The sequence below is a fragment of the Chiloscyllium punctatum genome, chromosome 41 (genome assembly GCF_047496795.1).
Source record: "Chiloscyllium punctatum isolate Juve2018m chromosome 41, sChiPun1.3, whole genome shotgun sequence".
NCBI lineage: Eukaryota > Metazoa > Chordata > Chondrichthyes > Orectolobiformes > Hemiscylliidae > Chiloscyllium > Chiloscyllium punctatum.
In genome coordinates, this window is record NC_092779.1 from 27,785,700 (window position 1) to 27,802,757 (window position 17,058).

The following is a 17,058-nucleotide window of genomic DNA, read 5'->3' on the forward strand; positions in this document are numbered from 1 at the left end:
AGACTTTTTTTACTTAAGCATTTATTGAAATATGTGCATTGTATACACTTGACAATTATGTCTGTTTAATTTAAAATATTATTTCATCATTAAGAAAGTATTCAAAATCTTATTTATTTTCAAGTTCTCTATTCCCCCATTTATGATAATTTGAAAATTATTTTGAATTTTGCAAACTGAATGTGTAACAATGAATGCCTGTTGTGGCCTAAGATGACCACAACATTACAGATGCATGTTAATAACTACTTGAAGTTGGAAAGTCTGGCAAAAAACAAATTTATACAATTGGTTTGATGCGTAACTGCCACAACACAGAAATGATAATCTGAAAGGTTCTCACCAGAACCATTGACTCATATCACCATATATCACAAAAGAGAAAGATTTATTGTCACATGTGAGCTCTCATTCATCGTGTCAACTCTTCGAACCAGCTATCCATTAGACTGTGTCTCTCATTCTTTCCCCGTAGCTTAGAAATTCCCTTCCTTTGTTGAGTATCACCCTGTTTCAATTTAAACATTACTATAGAATTTTAGGCAGTTCTTTCCTGACATTGTAGTCTATGTTTTTCTTGAAGCCAATGATCCCGTATATTTTTACCACAGCCTGATCAATTTTACCCAAGGCAGTGATAGTAACAAGGTCAGCCAAGCGGACCTCATAGAATAATATTGATTTTGTCTAATAAGGGAGCCCTGACTGACAGATCAAAAGAGGAGAGTCTTGACACTCTGAGGTGGCTTTGAGGGAGCTGGACCACTATCAAGGACTTTCCATGTGTAAATAAAGGGTGACTTGGTGATGGGATACCAGCCTCTGTGGAGTTATTTCACCCACTGGTTCAAAATTTTGTTTCTCTTGCAACCAGCAATAACATTCCTTTGAGCGCTAACCATGGTAATGAAGACAAAAAGAACACATTCCAAGATCCATTCAGATATTGGAATCCAGTCATTTATAAATGTACTTTATTTGATATGTCAAAGCATTTGGCACTTTATAAATAGCACTGACTTATTGGATGCAACTTGAAACAACACAGTTTTTAATGAATATCTCACTTTGAACTGTCATATTAACTTTTTTTCAGGGAATTAAAGGCCCAACCGGATACAGAGGTGAGCGTGGAGATGTTGGAATACCAGGTGACCCTGTAAGTGGAAAAACATCATTTTATAATATGTCATCTTTCAAATTAGTTTCAAACTAATTGCATAGTTGTTTTATTTGCAGAAGCTTGGCAATGCATCATTTTAAATGCGTATTCTGTCCAGCACTCAGTATTTACACATGTCCTTCATGCTGAATGTTGAATTGAGCTGTGTACATGATGCTCAATTTTATTTGCGCAATAATATTTCTATATGCAAATAACTTTGGCTTCTTTCCTTGAAGTGAGCTCAAACCTAATGGTTACATTTAGGAGCCATAAACTCTTTTAAGTGAATTTTTTGCCTAACTGACGTCCAGTAGTCTGAACATGCTGCTGTTATATAAGGGAGATAGTGAGGACTGCAGATGCTGGAAAGTTCTGGTCGATAACATGTAGAGCTGGAAAAAAACACAGCAGGTCAAGCAGCATCAGAGGAGCAGGAGAGTTGATGCTCTGGTGGGATCACCCAAAATGTTGACTCTCCTGCTCCTCTGATGCTGCTCTTGCATTAAGTCTCCCAGTTCCCAAGAATGGCTCTAAATGCAAAACCTTGACTCGCATCTTTCCAAAATACCATCTGACCTGCTGATGATCAAACTAGCCAAGTCAATCATAATAAACCAATCACATGACACAGCAAAAGCTGGAGTCATTTGAAATGCATGTACAGTGTGCCACAAGAAAACTTGTTGTCTCATCCAGTAAAAATAAACCAGAGCCCTGCCGTACTGCTGGGCAGGGGTTGTGTGGGGTCTCCACTAAACTACAAATGTGGAGTGTGTGGAGAAAAGGCTGTCTGTTGTTTTCCTCTTCTCACCAATAAGATGTTCTGGAACCAAAGAGGCGCTATAGTGCAGCAGATGCTGGGGGGAACTGGGAAGGAGAGAATGAGCTGCTTTTGTGCTGAATTTGTTTACAGTCAGAGCCTGGGAGAGGAGAGGGCGGCAAGGCAATCTCAGAGGTAGTGAGGTAGGTAGGCAAGGCTCCATGGAAGTTGATAGCAGTCCAGAACAACTAGTAGGAGTATGAGGGTGTTTTACTTCTGACAGGTTTCAAGCAGCTCCTTTAAGCATCTCTGACAAGGCTATTCACTGACGTACAATACAATTGGATTTTCTACAATGGTCAGTGTTGGGACCACAACTTTTCACTTTATACGTTAATGATCTAGATGAAGGAATTGAGGGCATTTCGGCTAAGTTTGCAGATGATACAAAGATAGGCAGAGAGGTAGGTTTTATTGAGGAGGCAGTGGATGCTGCAGGAAGATTTAGACAGGTTAAGAGAGTAAGCAAAGAAGTGGCAGTTGGAGTACAATGTGGGAATGTGAGGTCATGCACTTTGGTAGGAAGAATAGAGGCATGGACTATTTTCCAAATGGGGAGTAAATTCAGAAATCCGAGGTGCAAATGGGACTGTAGAGTTCTAGACCAGGATTCTCTTAAGGTAAACTTGCAGGTTAGGTCGGTAGTTAGGAAGGCAAACACAATATTGGTATCTATTTCAAGAGGACAAGAAAATAAACATAGGGATGTACTTCTGAAGCTTTATGAAGCTCTGCACAGACCACATTTAGAGTATTGGGCGTAATTTCGGGCCCCATACCTCAGGAAGGATGTACTGGCCCTGGACTGGTAGAGTAGGTTCACGAGAATGATCTCGGGAATGAAAAGCTTAACATATGAGGAACGTTTGCGTCTATACTTGATGGAGTTTAGAAAGATGGGGAGGGAATCTAATTGAAACTTACAGGATACTGAATGAGCTGAAGAGGGTGGATATTGGAAAGATGTTTTCATTGTCAGGAGAGACTAGGACTAGCCTTATATAAAAAGAAGACCCTTGAGAATGGAGATATGGAAAAACTTCTTCAGCCAGAGAATGGTGAATCTATGGAATTCATCAAAGGCTGTGGAGGCCAGGTCATTGAGTGTATTTAAGATGAAGATAGATAGGTTCTTGATTTACAAGGGGAGCAAGAGTTACAGGGAGAAAGCTGGAGAATGGGATTGAGAAACCTATCAGCCATAATTGAATGGCAGAACTGACTCAATGGGCTAAATGGGCAAATTTCTGCTCCTATGTCTAATGGTCTTATGGAGCCTACACTCAGGGTCTTATCAGGAAATCAATTTGCATTTTGCAAGGAGCTGCCTAAATAAAGTAGGTACTCTTAGGGTCCAGCTCAGGATGGAAGATCAATTTGTAAACTTGGCTGAAAATGACTGATAACCGTTTATTTTGCCTATTATTGCCACACTAGATGGAGGGAGTTAAAATGGGTTCTTAAGTACTTTCTTATTGTCATCATTGGTAGTAATTATGTTGGAATGCTGGTTTCTTTTAAAGGTTGGTTTAAAGCGCATTTTTCTGCTGACAGTTGAAAAATTGAAAATTGAGCGCCAAATTCCATTTAAAATTTTGTATTTTGGTACATGCTTTTTATTTCAGGGTAACCCTGGTCGAGATAATTATGTCAGAGGATATCCAGGTCAAAGAGGAGATCCAGGTGTACCGGTAAGCTGCTTACCCTGATGTGTAAACTACACTGCCTGTGCAATAAATTCTCATATTTTTAGTATGCTCACCCCTTTTTAGTTTATTTAAGCCATATGCTGTCTTCAACGTGAGTTGTTAAACCAAAACTTTTCATCTGCCTTGGCCTGAAGATCTCCTGGTGGTATTTTGGAGAATAGGGTAGGAGCTTGACTAACTGCTCTCTCAATGTCACAAAAACAGTTTATCGAGTCATTACCTCATTACTATTGGTGGGAGATCTCTGTGCACACTTAACTGCTGTGTTTCCTTCATTCCTGGCAATATCCTGGCCAACCTTTTCTGAACCCTTTCCAACTTGAGTTTCAGATATAAAGATAGGGTGGGGCTGTTTTCCAGGCGAAGGTGAGGACTGCAGATGCTGGAGATTAGAGTTGAGAGTGTGGTGCTGGAAAAGCACAGCAGGTCAGGCAGCAACCAAGGACCTGGAAAATCGATGTTTCGGGCAAAGGCCCTTCATCAGGAATGAGGTTGGGAGCCTCAGGGGTGGAGAGATAAATGGGAGGGGGGCAGGGCTGGGGGAAGCCAGCCGAGAGTGCAATAGCTGAATGGAAGTGGGGGTAAAGGTGATAGGTTGGAGGGGAGGGTGGAGTGGATAGGTGGGAAGGAAGATGAACAGGTAGGACAGGTCATGAGGGTTGTGTTGAGCTGGAAGGTTTGAACTGGGATAAGGTGGGGCGAAGGGAAATGAGGAAACTGGTGAAATCCACATTGATGCCACGGAGATGGAAGGTTCCCAGGGGGAAGATGAGGCGTCCTTCCTCTAGGTGTTGGATGGTAAGGGAGTGGTGATGGAGGAAGCCAAGGATCTGCATGTCCTTGGGCAGAGTGGGAGGGGGAGTTGAAGTGTTCAGCCACGGGGCAGTGGGATTGGTTGGTGTTGATGTCCTGGAGATGCTCTCTGAAGTGCTGTGCGAGTAGGTGTCTTGTCCCCCCAACGTAGAGGAGACTGCATTGGGAGCAACGGATACAGTAAATGATGTGTGGAAGTGCAGGTGAAACTTTGATAGATGTGGAAGGCTCCTTTGGGACCTTGGATGGAGATGAGGGGGGAGGTGTCGATACAGGTTTTGCAATTCCTGTGGTGGGAGAGGAAGGTGCCGGAGGGGACGGTGGGTTCGAGGGGGGCATAGAGCTGATGAGGTAATCGCGGAGGGAACGGCCTTTATGGAAAGCAGATAGAGCTGTTTTCCTGAGTAGGTTGAGGGGTGACCTTATAGAGGTTTATGAAATCATGAGAGGCATAGATAAGGTGAATAGCAAAGGCATTTTTTCCCAAGGGTAGGGGTGTTTAAAATTAGGGGGCATACTTTTATGGTGAGAGGAAAAAGGGCAACCTTTTTTCACACAGAGTAGTTCATGTGTCAAATGAATTGCCAGAGAAAATGCTGGATGCAGGTATGGTAAAGACATTTGAATAAGTACATGATTCATAGAATAGAATCCCCACAGCGTGGAAACAGGTTATTCAGTCCCAACAACTCCACACCGACCCTCCGAAGAATAACCCTCCCAGACACATGCATCTGACTAATGCCCCTAACCTACACATCCCTGAACACTATGGTCAATTTAGCATGGTCAATTCACCTAACCTGCACATCTTTACATTGTGGGAGGAAACCGGAGCACCCAGAAGAAACCCACACAGACATGGGAAAAATATGCAAACCAGCTTTCATAGCCAGTCGCCCAAGGCTGGAATCAAACCCGGGTCCCTCAGTGCTAACCACTGAGCCACTGTTTTGCTGATACAAATTATAATGCAAATGCTAATACCCTAATCCTGGGGAATCATTATGCAGATGATTTTCTGACTCAGTGATTCCCCAAGACAATGCAGGTGTGACGTGTGCTAGCTTCGGGGGATGGCTAGAAAGCATTTCTGAATGGAAGAGATTGAATGATAGTATACTTTGATAATAGTAGGGGAGTAATAGTAAATGACTGTGGGTGATTCATATTTTTGCATGAATGTTGTCCCCACCCACTTTCAAAATGTTCACTCAGTGTAGTTTAACTCTTTAATATTACATCAATGTCCAGAGAGATATTCCAATTTAATCATTTAACATTACATTCCTCCCTTTTATCATTCCATGATAACTACCTAGATGGGACTACCAGCTTTCAAAAGAATCTTACTGCCAGTACCTAAGCAAGCTATTGATACACAACATGCAATTATTATAACAACAAAAATTATTAGTCCATGCAGTAGATAGGATCCTCTTACATGGGAAAAGGTTCCCCAGTAAAGTTCCTAAATCCAGTCCTTAGTGACCACTCCATCCCCTCCAAGTCAAATGGAAATGAGCCAGTTCTCCAAAATCTCCTTCAGTAAAGTCCAACCTGAAAACAAAATCCAGTCTGTCATTGTGCATAATTCCACGGAGAAATCCGATTTCTTGGATAATGGCACTGGAATTCTTAACAAAGCTGACGAAACTTTCAACCTTCTGGATTGGAGAAGGTTGACAGGGATATGGATCAGGCGCAGGCAGATTGGACTAGTTTAGTTATGACCATGCTTGGCTGGACTAGTTGGACTGAATAATCTGTTTCCATGCTGTATGACTCTATGAAATGTTAACTCTGTTTCCCCTCTCCACAAATGTTGCCAGTCCTGCTGAGATTCTCCAGCACTTTTTTTGGGGGGTGAAATGTTATTGGGGTCAGAGGGGATGTGGAGTAATCAGATCAGTCATGTTGTTATTATATGAGGAGCTGGCATGAGGGATTCTGCCCCTAACCTATATAGGTTGTTCCCTATTAAATTCTTGAATGACCTTAAATATCTCAGTTCGATCGTTCCTAAATCTTGTATAATAAAGTCTTGTCATCCTCTTCAGTTCCCCAGCCACATTTTTAGCTTTTATTTATCAGACCTTGGCAAAGTGCCATGATCTTTTACTACTGAGAGTTGAGACTAATTCTGACACTACCTCAGCCTGAATGATTTACATCACACTGCAAATTTTTGCTATAAATTCTGTGTTACGATCGAGCCCTCCACAATCACCTGATGAAGGAGCGTCACTCCAAAAGCTAGTGTGCTTCTAATTAAACCTGTTGGACTATAATCTGATGTTGTGTGATTTTTAACTCAGCCTGAATGGGAATTGTACTCTTTGTTTTTTTTAAGATTAGATTCCCTACAGTGTGGAAAGAGGTCCTTCGGCCCAACAAGTCCACACTGACCCTTTGAAGAGTAACCCACCCAGACCCATTTTCCTCTGACTAATGCACCTAACACCATGAGCAATTTACCTAACCTGCACATCTTTGGACTGTGGGAGGAAACCCATACAGACACGGGGAGAATGTGCTAACTCCACACAGACAGTCACCTGAGGCTGGAATTGAACCTGGGACCCTGGTGCCATGAGGCAGCAGTGCTAACCACTGAGCCACTGTGCCGCTTTCAATGTTAACTTGATGCACAAGCTCACCATGAACCAATGGAGCTAAATAGATCCTCAAGTCTTGTCTAAAAGTTAGACCAGAGGTTGAAAGCTGTAATATGGGCCTCAACCAATTTGATTGTTAAGCTTTCTGAGCTGGAGAGAGGCTGTAGTGTCCTCAACAGCTGTTAGTTCAGGAAGAGAAAATAATGAAAAAAATAAGGTAAATGAAGTCAAGCACTGCATCAACCAAGGAAAGTTGGAAAGCTTGATCCCTTTTGAAATCACATCGGTAATTATGAGCTCTCTCTCTCTTTTATTCTATTCCATATGTGGGAATGGCTGGGGCTGCAAAAGCGAAAACAAAAACTGGAATAACATTGACAGTTTTTTTTTAATCTACAGGGTGAACGTGGAAGAAGTGGCACACTAGGCTTCCGTGGTAGTAAAGGAAATAATGTAAGAATAGCTCATGTATTCAAACAGCTACACCGAGTGACACCAATCCTTTATTTTCTTTGTCACTAATTCGTGTTTATATTTGTGTTCACATTGTCATGCAAACGCTGATTTTGTTTTAAATTAGGTACTGGGTTCATTATTTCTCCTGCTTCTTTGATAGTTTTGTTTATGTTGACTTTAATCCATGAATTCTATAAGAAATTCATAAATCAATTCAATGACAGGATTCGTTTAAATGCCTGTGACTTTGGATAGCTGGAGATGGACTGTTTAATATTATTGAGTTGGAAAACTTCCAGCAAAACAGCAGCCTTAATTGGCCTCAAATGCAACTGCAGATTTCTTTGGCCCATTTTCCCACAGGAACGACATGAGTAGTGATGTCACATAAGAACAAGGAGCAGGAGTAGGCCATCTGGCCCTTTGTGCCTGCTCCACCATTCAATAAGATCATGGCTGATCTTTTCATGGACTCAGCTCCACTTATCTGCCCTCCCACCATAACCCTTAAATCCTTTATTGGTAAAAAAAATCGATTCTTGCTTTAAAACAATTTAGCGAAGGAGCGTCAACTACTTCTCTGGACAGGGAATTCCATAGATTCACAACCCTCTGGGTGAAGAAGTCCTTTCTCAATTCAGTCCTAAATCTACCCCACCCGCCTAATTTTGACACTGTGCCCTCTTGTCCTGGATTTAGCTACCAGTGGAAACATCCTCTCCATGCGTATCTTATCTGTTCCCTTCATAATTTCTATAAGATCCCCACTCATTCTTCTAAATTCCAATGAATATAATCCCAGTGTACCCAGTCTGTCCTCATAAGCCAACCCCCTCAACTCCGGAATAAGTCTAGTGAACCTCTTCTGCACCCCCTCCAGTGCCAGTACATCCTTTCTCAAGTAAGGAGACCAAAACTGCACACAGTACTCCAGGTGTGGCCTTACCAGCACCCTATACAGCTGCAATATAATCTTCCTGCTTTGAAACTCAATCCCTTTAGCAACGAAGGACAAAATTCTATTTGCCTTCCTAATTACCTGTTGTCCCTGCAGACCAACATTCTGTGATTCATACACAAGGACTCCCAAGTCCGTCTGCATAGCAGCATGCTGCAACTTTTTACCATTCAAGTAATTGTCCGTTTTACTGTTACTCCTACCAAAATGGATGACTTCACATTTATTAACATTGTATTCCATCTGCCAGACCTTTGCCCATTCACTTACAGTATCTATGTTCCTCTGCAAGCTTTCACGGTTCTCCGTACACTTTGCTCTGCCACTCATCTTTGTGTCATCTGCAAATTTTGACACACTACACATGGTCCCCCATTCCTAGGTAAATTGTGAATAACTGTGGTCCCAATACTGATCCCTGAGGCATACTAATAGTTATTGATTGCCAGCCAGAATGGCACTCGTTCATCCCCATTCTTTGCTTCCTGTTAGTCAACCAATCCTCTGTCAGGCTAATACTCTACCCCTAACGCCATGCATCTTTATCTTATGCAGCAGCCTCTTGTTGAAGGCCTTTGGAAATCTCGGTATACCACATCTACTGGATCCCCGTTGTCCACTGTGCTCGTAATGTCTTCATAGAATTCCAAAAGATTAGTTAAGCATGACCTGCCCTTCATGAACCCATGCTGCATCTGCCCAAAGGGTCAAATTCTATCTAGATGCTTTGTTATTTCTTCCTTGATAATAGACTCAGCATCTTCTCCACTACAGAAGTTAAGCACCGGTCTATAATTCCCCATCATTTGTCTACCTCCCTTTTTAAACAGTGGTGTCACATTTGCTGTTTTCCAATCTGCTAGAACTAACCTAGAGTCTAGCGAACTTTGGAAAGTTATCACAAATGTAATCACTATTTCTCCTGCCATCTCTTTTAGTACCCTGGGATGCATTCCAACAGGGCCAGGAGACTTGTCTATCCTTAGCTCCATTAGCTTGCCCAACACTACCTCTTCCATGATAATGATTGTTCCCAGGTCCTCACCTACTTTCATCTCTTTGTCAATTACTGGCATGTTATTGGTGTCCTCCACTGTGAAGACTGACACAAAATACCTATTCAATGCCTTGGCCATTTCATCATATCCCATGACTAAATGTGCCTCTTCATCCTCTAAAGGACCAATGTTCTGCCACTTTTTAAATATATTTAAACAAACCTTTGCTATCTGTCTTTATGTTCTGTTTTTTTCTCATGTTCTATCTTACTTTTCTTTATAGCTCTTTTTGTGGCTTTCTGTTGACCTTTAAATCTTTCCCAATTTTCTAGTTTCTTGCTGATCTATGCCTTCTTTTTAATTTATAGACTCCCTTATTTCCTTAGACACCCATGGCAGATTAACCCTTTTCTTAAAGTCCTTCCTTTTCACTGAATTATACTTTGGCTGAGCACTTTAAAAAAATTACTTTGAAAGTCCTCCACTGCTCGTCAACTGTCCCATCATAAAGTCTTTGTTTCTAGTCTACTTTAGCCAGCTCCTACCTCATCCTATTGTAGTCCCCCATGTTTAAGCTCAGGATCCTGGTATTGGATTTTACCTTCACACTATCCAGCTGTATTCTAAATTCAACCATACTGTGATCACTCCTTCCAAGAGGATCCTTAACTATGAGGTCATTAGTTATTCCTGTCTCATTACGCAGGACCAGATCCAGGATAGCTTGCTCTCTTGTCAGTTTCATTACATACTGTTCAAGAAAACTATCACGGATACACTCAATGAATTCCTCCTCAAGGCTATGCTGACTGAGCTGGTTCGACCAATCTACATGTAGATTAAAATCCCCCACGAAACATCCCTATTTCAGTAATCCTTCCCAATCACAATGATCTTTCCTGAATATGCCATAGCTTGCAGATTGCTGAACCAAATAACCTTACATTACGCACGAGACAAATGCGGCCACCACCATCTCTGCAGTCTGCTCCAAACTCTACAGTTCTCCAGAACTCTGTCATACCATTTTTACTGGCATTAGTTATTTCTTTGCTTGTTGCCCTCCCCAATGTGTGGTGTTATTATTTGGTGGCCTACAGACTGCACCTATCAGTGTCTTTTTCTTCTTAGAATTTCTAGTTTCCACCCAAATGGATTCAACCTTATTCTCTATAGAACCTATATCATCTCTCAGCACTGCCCCGATGTTGTCCTTGAATGTCAGAGCTATACCACTCCCCTTTCCTTCCTGTCTGTCCTTCTGATTAGTCTGATACCCCTGGATATTTAACTCCCAGTCGTGACCATCCTGTAACCATGTCCCTGTACTGGTGACTAAATCATAATTATTCGCAATGATTTGTGCAGTTAACTCATCAACCTCATTACGAATGTTAGGAGCACTCAGGTAAAGCGCCTTTATGCTAGTTTTCATAACCTCATGATTTCCAACATCTGTAATAATATCTCCTGAGTTTTTCTTCCTTTTTACTTCTTCTTTTGTAGTCTGTCTTGTAGTTAAACTCTCCTGCACACATGCTAACCTTTCTATTTACCATCATACTTCCTGTTGTTTTCCCTTCCCTTCCCACCCCCCCCCCCCCCCCCCCGCCCCCAACTGACTAGTTTAAAGTCCTAATCACCACTGTTTTTATCCTATTTGCTAGATCACCAGTTCCAGAACGGTTCAGGTGGAGACCGTCCCTTTGGTATAGATCCCTCCTGTTCCAAAACTGATGCCAATGCCCCATGAAATGGAACCCCTCCTTCTTACACCACTCCCTTGGCCATTTGCTTACTTCCCTAATTTTCTTAGCCCTAAACCAATTTGGACGTGGCTCGAGCAGTAATCCGGAGATTATAACCGTTGAGGACCTGTTCCTTAATTTCGTTCCTAATGCTTGATAATCCCCAAATGGATCCTCCTTTCTAGCCTCGCCTATGCTGTTTGTCCAAACCTGGATCACAACAACTGGATCCTATCCCTCCCGCTCCAATATCCTTTCCAGCCGGTCAGAGATGTCCTGCACCCTGGCACCGGGCAGGCAACACACAATGCAGGACTCCTGATCCAGCTTGCAAAGGATACGATCTATGCCCCTAATTATACAATCCCCTATAACTACCACTTGTCTTTTTGCTCTCACCTCTTGAATGGCCTCCTGCACCATGGTGCTGTGGTCAGCTGCCACATCCTCCCTGCAGCCCTTTTCCTCATTCACACAGCAAGCAAGTACCTCATACCTGTTGGACCAGGTCAAGAGCTGAGGCTTCTCCATTCCTGAACTCAGGATCCCCCTACCTGCCTCACCTTCAATCACACCCTGTGGTCCCTGATCACTGACTGAATTTGAATTACTTAATCTACCAGGCGTGACTGCTTCCTGAAACAAAGTGTCCAGGTAACTCTCCCCTTCCTGGATGTGCTGCAATGTTTGAAGCTCAGATTCCAGCTCATCAGTTTTGAGCCAGAGTTCTTCCAGCAACTAACACTTGCTGTGGATGTGGTCACTGCTGTTCAAAATGGGATCAGCCAGCTCCTACATCATACAGCTACAGCACATCACCTGCCCAGCCATTTCTACTCAATTGGTTACTTTATTAACTTGTATAAATTTATGAGTTAATTAATTTCTTATACTTCTCTGCTATGCTCTTTTTCAACCTTACTGCAGATTTCCTTTCAGCCAATCAGGTCACTGCATTCCTGTGATGTCAGTCCAGTGTTATTAGCAGTGAGAATGTGTTTTTACCTCATTGATTTTAACCCGACTGCGAATCCTCTTGCAAGGATGCCTGCCTTGAAGAAGTTTTCCTCCTCTCTCTACAAGAATCTCAGGGAGTCCCTCTCCCACTGCAACTCCCAGGTCATTTCCTCTGCTCTGAAGCTCTTCAACCATGTTGTGAAAATCTCTCCACGCTTCAGGCTCACTGCCTTTATTCCTGATGAAGGGCTTTTGCCCGAAACGTCGATTTTGCTGCTCGTTGGATGCTGCCTGAACTGCTGTGCTCTTCCAGCACCACTAATCCAGAATGTGTTTCATGCTCACTCTGTGTTACTGCTGTTACTGTTCGTCCCTCCGACTGCTCCCAGCAGACTAGGCCACGCTTCCCGAGCTCAGTGAGTTTTATACTCACTCCCTGAGCTCAGTGAGTTTTATATTCACTCCTCGAGCTCAGTGAGTTTTATATTCACTCCGTGCTGCTGCTGCTGCTGCTACTGTTCCTCCCTCTGGCGTCTCCCAGCAGACTAGGTTGCACTCAGTGAGCTTTATAAAGAACAACCCCAGTTATCGAAACATGAATTATCTGAATTTTGGATTATCCGAACAAGATCTCAAGGTGCTGTAAAAATGTTATCCATTATCTGAACAAAAAATTCCCCGCCTGTCTGATTCTGATAATCAAGGTTGTTCTGTACTCCCTCCTTGTTGCTGCTGCTGGTCCACCTTCCGATCATTCCCCACAGACTAGGCCACGCTCCCCGAGCTCAGTGAGTTTTATACTCACTCTGTGCTGCTACTGTTCCTCCCTCTCACTGTCCCTCTGACTGCTCCCTGCAGACTAGGCCACGGTCCCCGAGCTCAGCGAATTTTATACTCTGTGTTGCTACTGTTCCTCCCTCTGACTGCTCCCCGCAGACTAGGCCGCATTGTCCGAGCTCTGTGAGTTTAATACTCACTCCGCGCTGCTGCTGCTGTTGCTGCTGCTCTGCCTTCCGATAGCTCCCTGCAGACTAGTCAGGGCAGTGTTGCCAGTGAAATGCTCCCAACCTGCACCAAAACTAATCTTATAAGAGCCTGAGTGATGTGGGTTAAAGCAAGATTTAGGGCAAAATTGGATGAGAAATCCAGCAAGGCCCATCTTGACATTGGGAGCAACTCGCTCCATGCTTTTCACAAGTGGGATAGTGAGATCCTCGCAAGGTAGCAGTGAGTTGTCAGTGGATGACGATTAAATTTTGTTCAACACCCTGTTGGTGGAATCACTTCACTATCTTAATATTCAGCGTTCCATTTTACCAAACTCACCAAACAATCTCAACAACAAGAAAAACCGAAAGAACTGAGGTTGCTGAGAACCTGAAACGAAAACAGAAATTGCTGGAAAAATTCAGCAGTCTGCAATCATCTACGCAGAGAAATCAGAGTTAACGGTTAATCAGAGAACTGTTTTGAAGAAGGGTCACTGGAGTTGATACGCTAATTTTGATAACGAGTAAACTCGGCATGGAAAACAGAGCATGTCCCTTGTGAATTCAGCTTGCTGCTTGCTCCAAAAGACCTTCATGTTGGTTACCAGCATGAAATTTCAGAGCACACACCATGGGCACTAGTCAGATGCACCTCACATCTACATTGGTATGCAACATGTGTCAGTCTCTTGACATTTTTCTGGCCCACATACAGGACACTTCAACATTGCAATGCTGCACCTCAGGGTACAATGGCTTGCCCAATGATTGTAATGCTGCAGCAAGGACATTGTCTACTCAGAGACATGGACAAATTTGATGGACTGGCTGCACCTCCAGGTTCTTTGTTTGTTCTCACAGCATTCACTCATCCTTGCATTCTCTTATTGAATTTTGGCACTGCCACTTCAGGTCCATATTACCTACATCTTTACATTTGCCATTCAGTGCTCACACAAAGAAAGGGAGCTTGTCACCAGGTTTCAGTCAAGTCTATAGGACAACTTTCACTCATTGAGCCAAGGGCAGCCTTGGATATCATTAAGGGCTTGGAAATGATCAGTTAGCCACTTGGAGTGGTCAGAATCAGAGCACTCTTCACATAAGGGGTGGACAGTTGAATATTGTATGGCCCCCAACAGTCTTGATTCTTTATGCCTTTTTTTGGGAGCTGCTTTCCTCCTGGGATAAGAGAAGCGTAGGTATTCAAGGAGATGAAAGTGGCATGGCTGTTGTTCTTGGTGCAGATGGGGAGGTGTTCTGAGTGAATGAGGGGGTAGCGCAGACGGCATGCAGCATTAGTGGTGACAATGAAGGAGGGAAGACATTGCAGGCATTAATGAGAGCAGGAGAGCATTAGCTTTGGTGAGAGTGGGAGGTATCGGAGAGAAGGTTATGGCAAGTAAGCTGGCAGAGTGTAGAAGGTCATTGGCCTTCTTCCTGCCATGCTGGGCATTTCACCAGATGACTGAGCCTGCACTGACCTGTGTGTTAACCTCCGATCCAGCTGGTATGGTTTTGTATCATGGCCTCTACAGCTCATCCTAAAGGAAGTGGAAGACTTGCCTCTCCATCATGCTGTCTAGCAGAGCCTCCAGCTTCCTCCCCGTAAAATGGTTTACCACTATCCCCCTGTCTGTCATGTCCATGATAAATGTTGGGAGCCATGGAGGGCAGTTCTGGCCTGTACTTGTCTGGGTGCCCAATAGCCTTTTAAAGGTGACACGTGAGTTTTGGTATATCCAAAGTGACAAGTTGTTCTGAGGATGGCTTTTGGAAAGATAGGGCGGGAATTGGATGTGAGGAATACTATGGGGGAAAGTTCGATAGTTAATGAGGCAAAATGGTTTACGGAATAAAAGGAAACCCACCAGGCCCTATAGGCAGGAATCCCTCCATTAAAACACAATACAATTCAGACTTAGCCAAAAATAAATATCATTCAGCACTCAGTCTGTCAATAAACTGTATTCCCTGGTGATATGTTAGCCTTCATTCAAAACATTGAGTACTGTGCATGGAGGCTGGTGCTTATTGAAATAATGTATTGCCAGTTTTGAAGACAAATTCTTTGAGGTGCAATGAAACAGATAATTAAGACACTCCTTGGCACTGTGGTTTGGAACTTAAATGTTCTTCATTATTTGTAACCTGGTCTTTACTGGCTTTCAAAACAAAATTGGCTCTGACGAAATTTAATGGTGATAACAATGGAAATTTCTGAGAAAAGTTATGATTGTTTTCAATTTGGATTAGTTGTGAGTATTGAATATGTCTTTGATTTTAGATAAACTGCAATATATTGGAACACTTCCATCCTTTAGCCATTTTCATTATGTGATTATATTTCAATCCATTAGAAGTTGTCAGCTAGCTAAAAACAAATTGGTTTTTGCTTTGTTCAAGGGGCGACCTGGCCGGAGAGGACTTGTGGGTAAAACGGTGAGTTGATAGCTTCCTTGCGTTTAATAAGATAAATAACAAGATTTGTTACATGACAGCTTGTCTGGATTCAAGATGATGGACAGCTGTTGCTAATACTATGACAACATTTCCTGATCAACATCACATCATCACCCACCCTCACTTTCTCTCCTTCTCTTCTCCCCCACTCCCCTTCCTCTCTCTCACATTCTCACTCTCTCTTGCTCTCTCCCTCTCTTCTCCCCCACCCACCTCTCCCTCTTTCTCTTTTCCTCTCTCCCTCTCCCTCTGACAATATATTTTATATGCAACCTGCAATACAATTACATGCTCTTTCCTAGTTTTCAGGATGCTGAGGTCTCTGCTGAAAGTTTCAGCGCCATCCTCACTCAGCTCAGCAAGCTGAGCAGAGCACAGGGACCTGGTGATTGGTGGGGTTGGAATTTTCAACATAGTCTTCTCTCCTGGAATTTAGCCTTTCTAGTTATGAGCATATCGAAAGAGAATTGGGAGCAGCATGCAATTTTAGTTTGAATATCTGCAACGGGTTAGAGTCATCCACTCCAGCTGAACAACAGGACATCAAAGTTCACTCAGCACTCACTATGCAGGGTGCTGCAACCAGACACCAATTTTGTATGATTCGGGATGGGATATGCCAAATTGCTGTGCTCCCAAATTAGGAGAAATGAACTGGATGCCTTTCTCCATTCCCCTCATCTGGCCACAACACAATTAATTTAAAGAGATTCCATTCCCTTGTAGATGCCTTTCTAAGTTTGGGAGAAGATTTGTATCTCGGGTGCTTGTTGTTGTGGTTCTGTTCGCCGAGCTGGGAATTTGTCTTGCAAACGTTTCGTTCCCCTGTCTAGGTGACATCCTCAGTGCTTGGGAGCCTCCTGTGAAGCGCTTCTGTGCTGTTTCCTCCGGCATTTATAGTGGCCTGTCTCTGCCGCTTCCGGTTGTCAGTTCCAGCTGTCCGCTGTAGTGGCCGGTATATTGGGTCCAGATCGATGTGTTTGTTGATAGAGTCTGTGGATGAGTGCCATGCCTCTAGGAATTCCCTGGCTGTTCTCTGTTTGGCTTGCCCTATAATGGTAGTGTTGAACCAGTCGAATTCATGTTGCTTGTCGTACTTGGGACTTGTAGTTGCTTTGGGGCTACCCAAAGTGCACAAACCAGACATCCCACTCAGACCCATAGTATCACTACCAGGGACACCATCACACAAACTGGCCAAAGAACTACAGCAGAAACTGAAACACCTGATCAGCGGATCCAGACAATCTATACAATTGACACAGGAATTCTTGGACATCATCAGAAATATACACATAGACAAAGAAGAAACTATGGTCTCATTCGATGTAACGGCACTGTTCACCTCCATCGACAAAACCCTA

General features: G+C 43.1%; 1 protein-coding gene across 1 annotated transcript in view; it reads left to right on the forward strand.

Moving 5' to 3' along the window:
- LOC140464957 (collagen alpha-6(VI) chain-like) overlaps positions 1 to 17,058 on the forward strand; it is a 139,595-nt gene that overhangs the window by 82,299 nt on the left and 40,238 nt on the right. The window contains exons 21-24 of the mRNA XM_072560628.1: positions 1,097 to 1,159; positions 3,611 to 3,676; positions 7,525 to 7,578; positions 15,638 to 15,673. Of these exons, the coding sequence (XP_072416729.1) occupies positions 1,097 to 1,159; positions 3,611 to 3,676; positions 7,525 to 7,578; positions 15,638 to 15,673 (219 nt within the window). The remainder of the gene's footprint in view (positions 1 to 1,096; positions 1,160 to 3,610; positions 3,677 to 7,524; positions 7,579 to 15,637; positions 15,674 to 17,058) is intronic.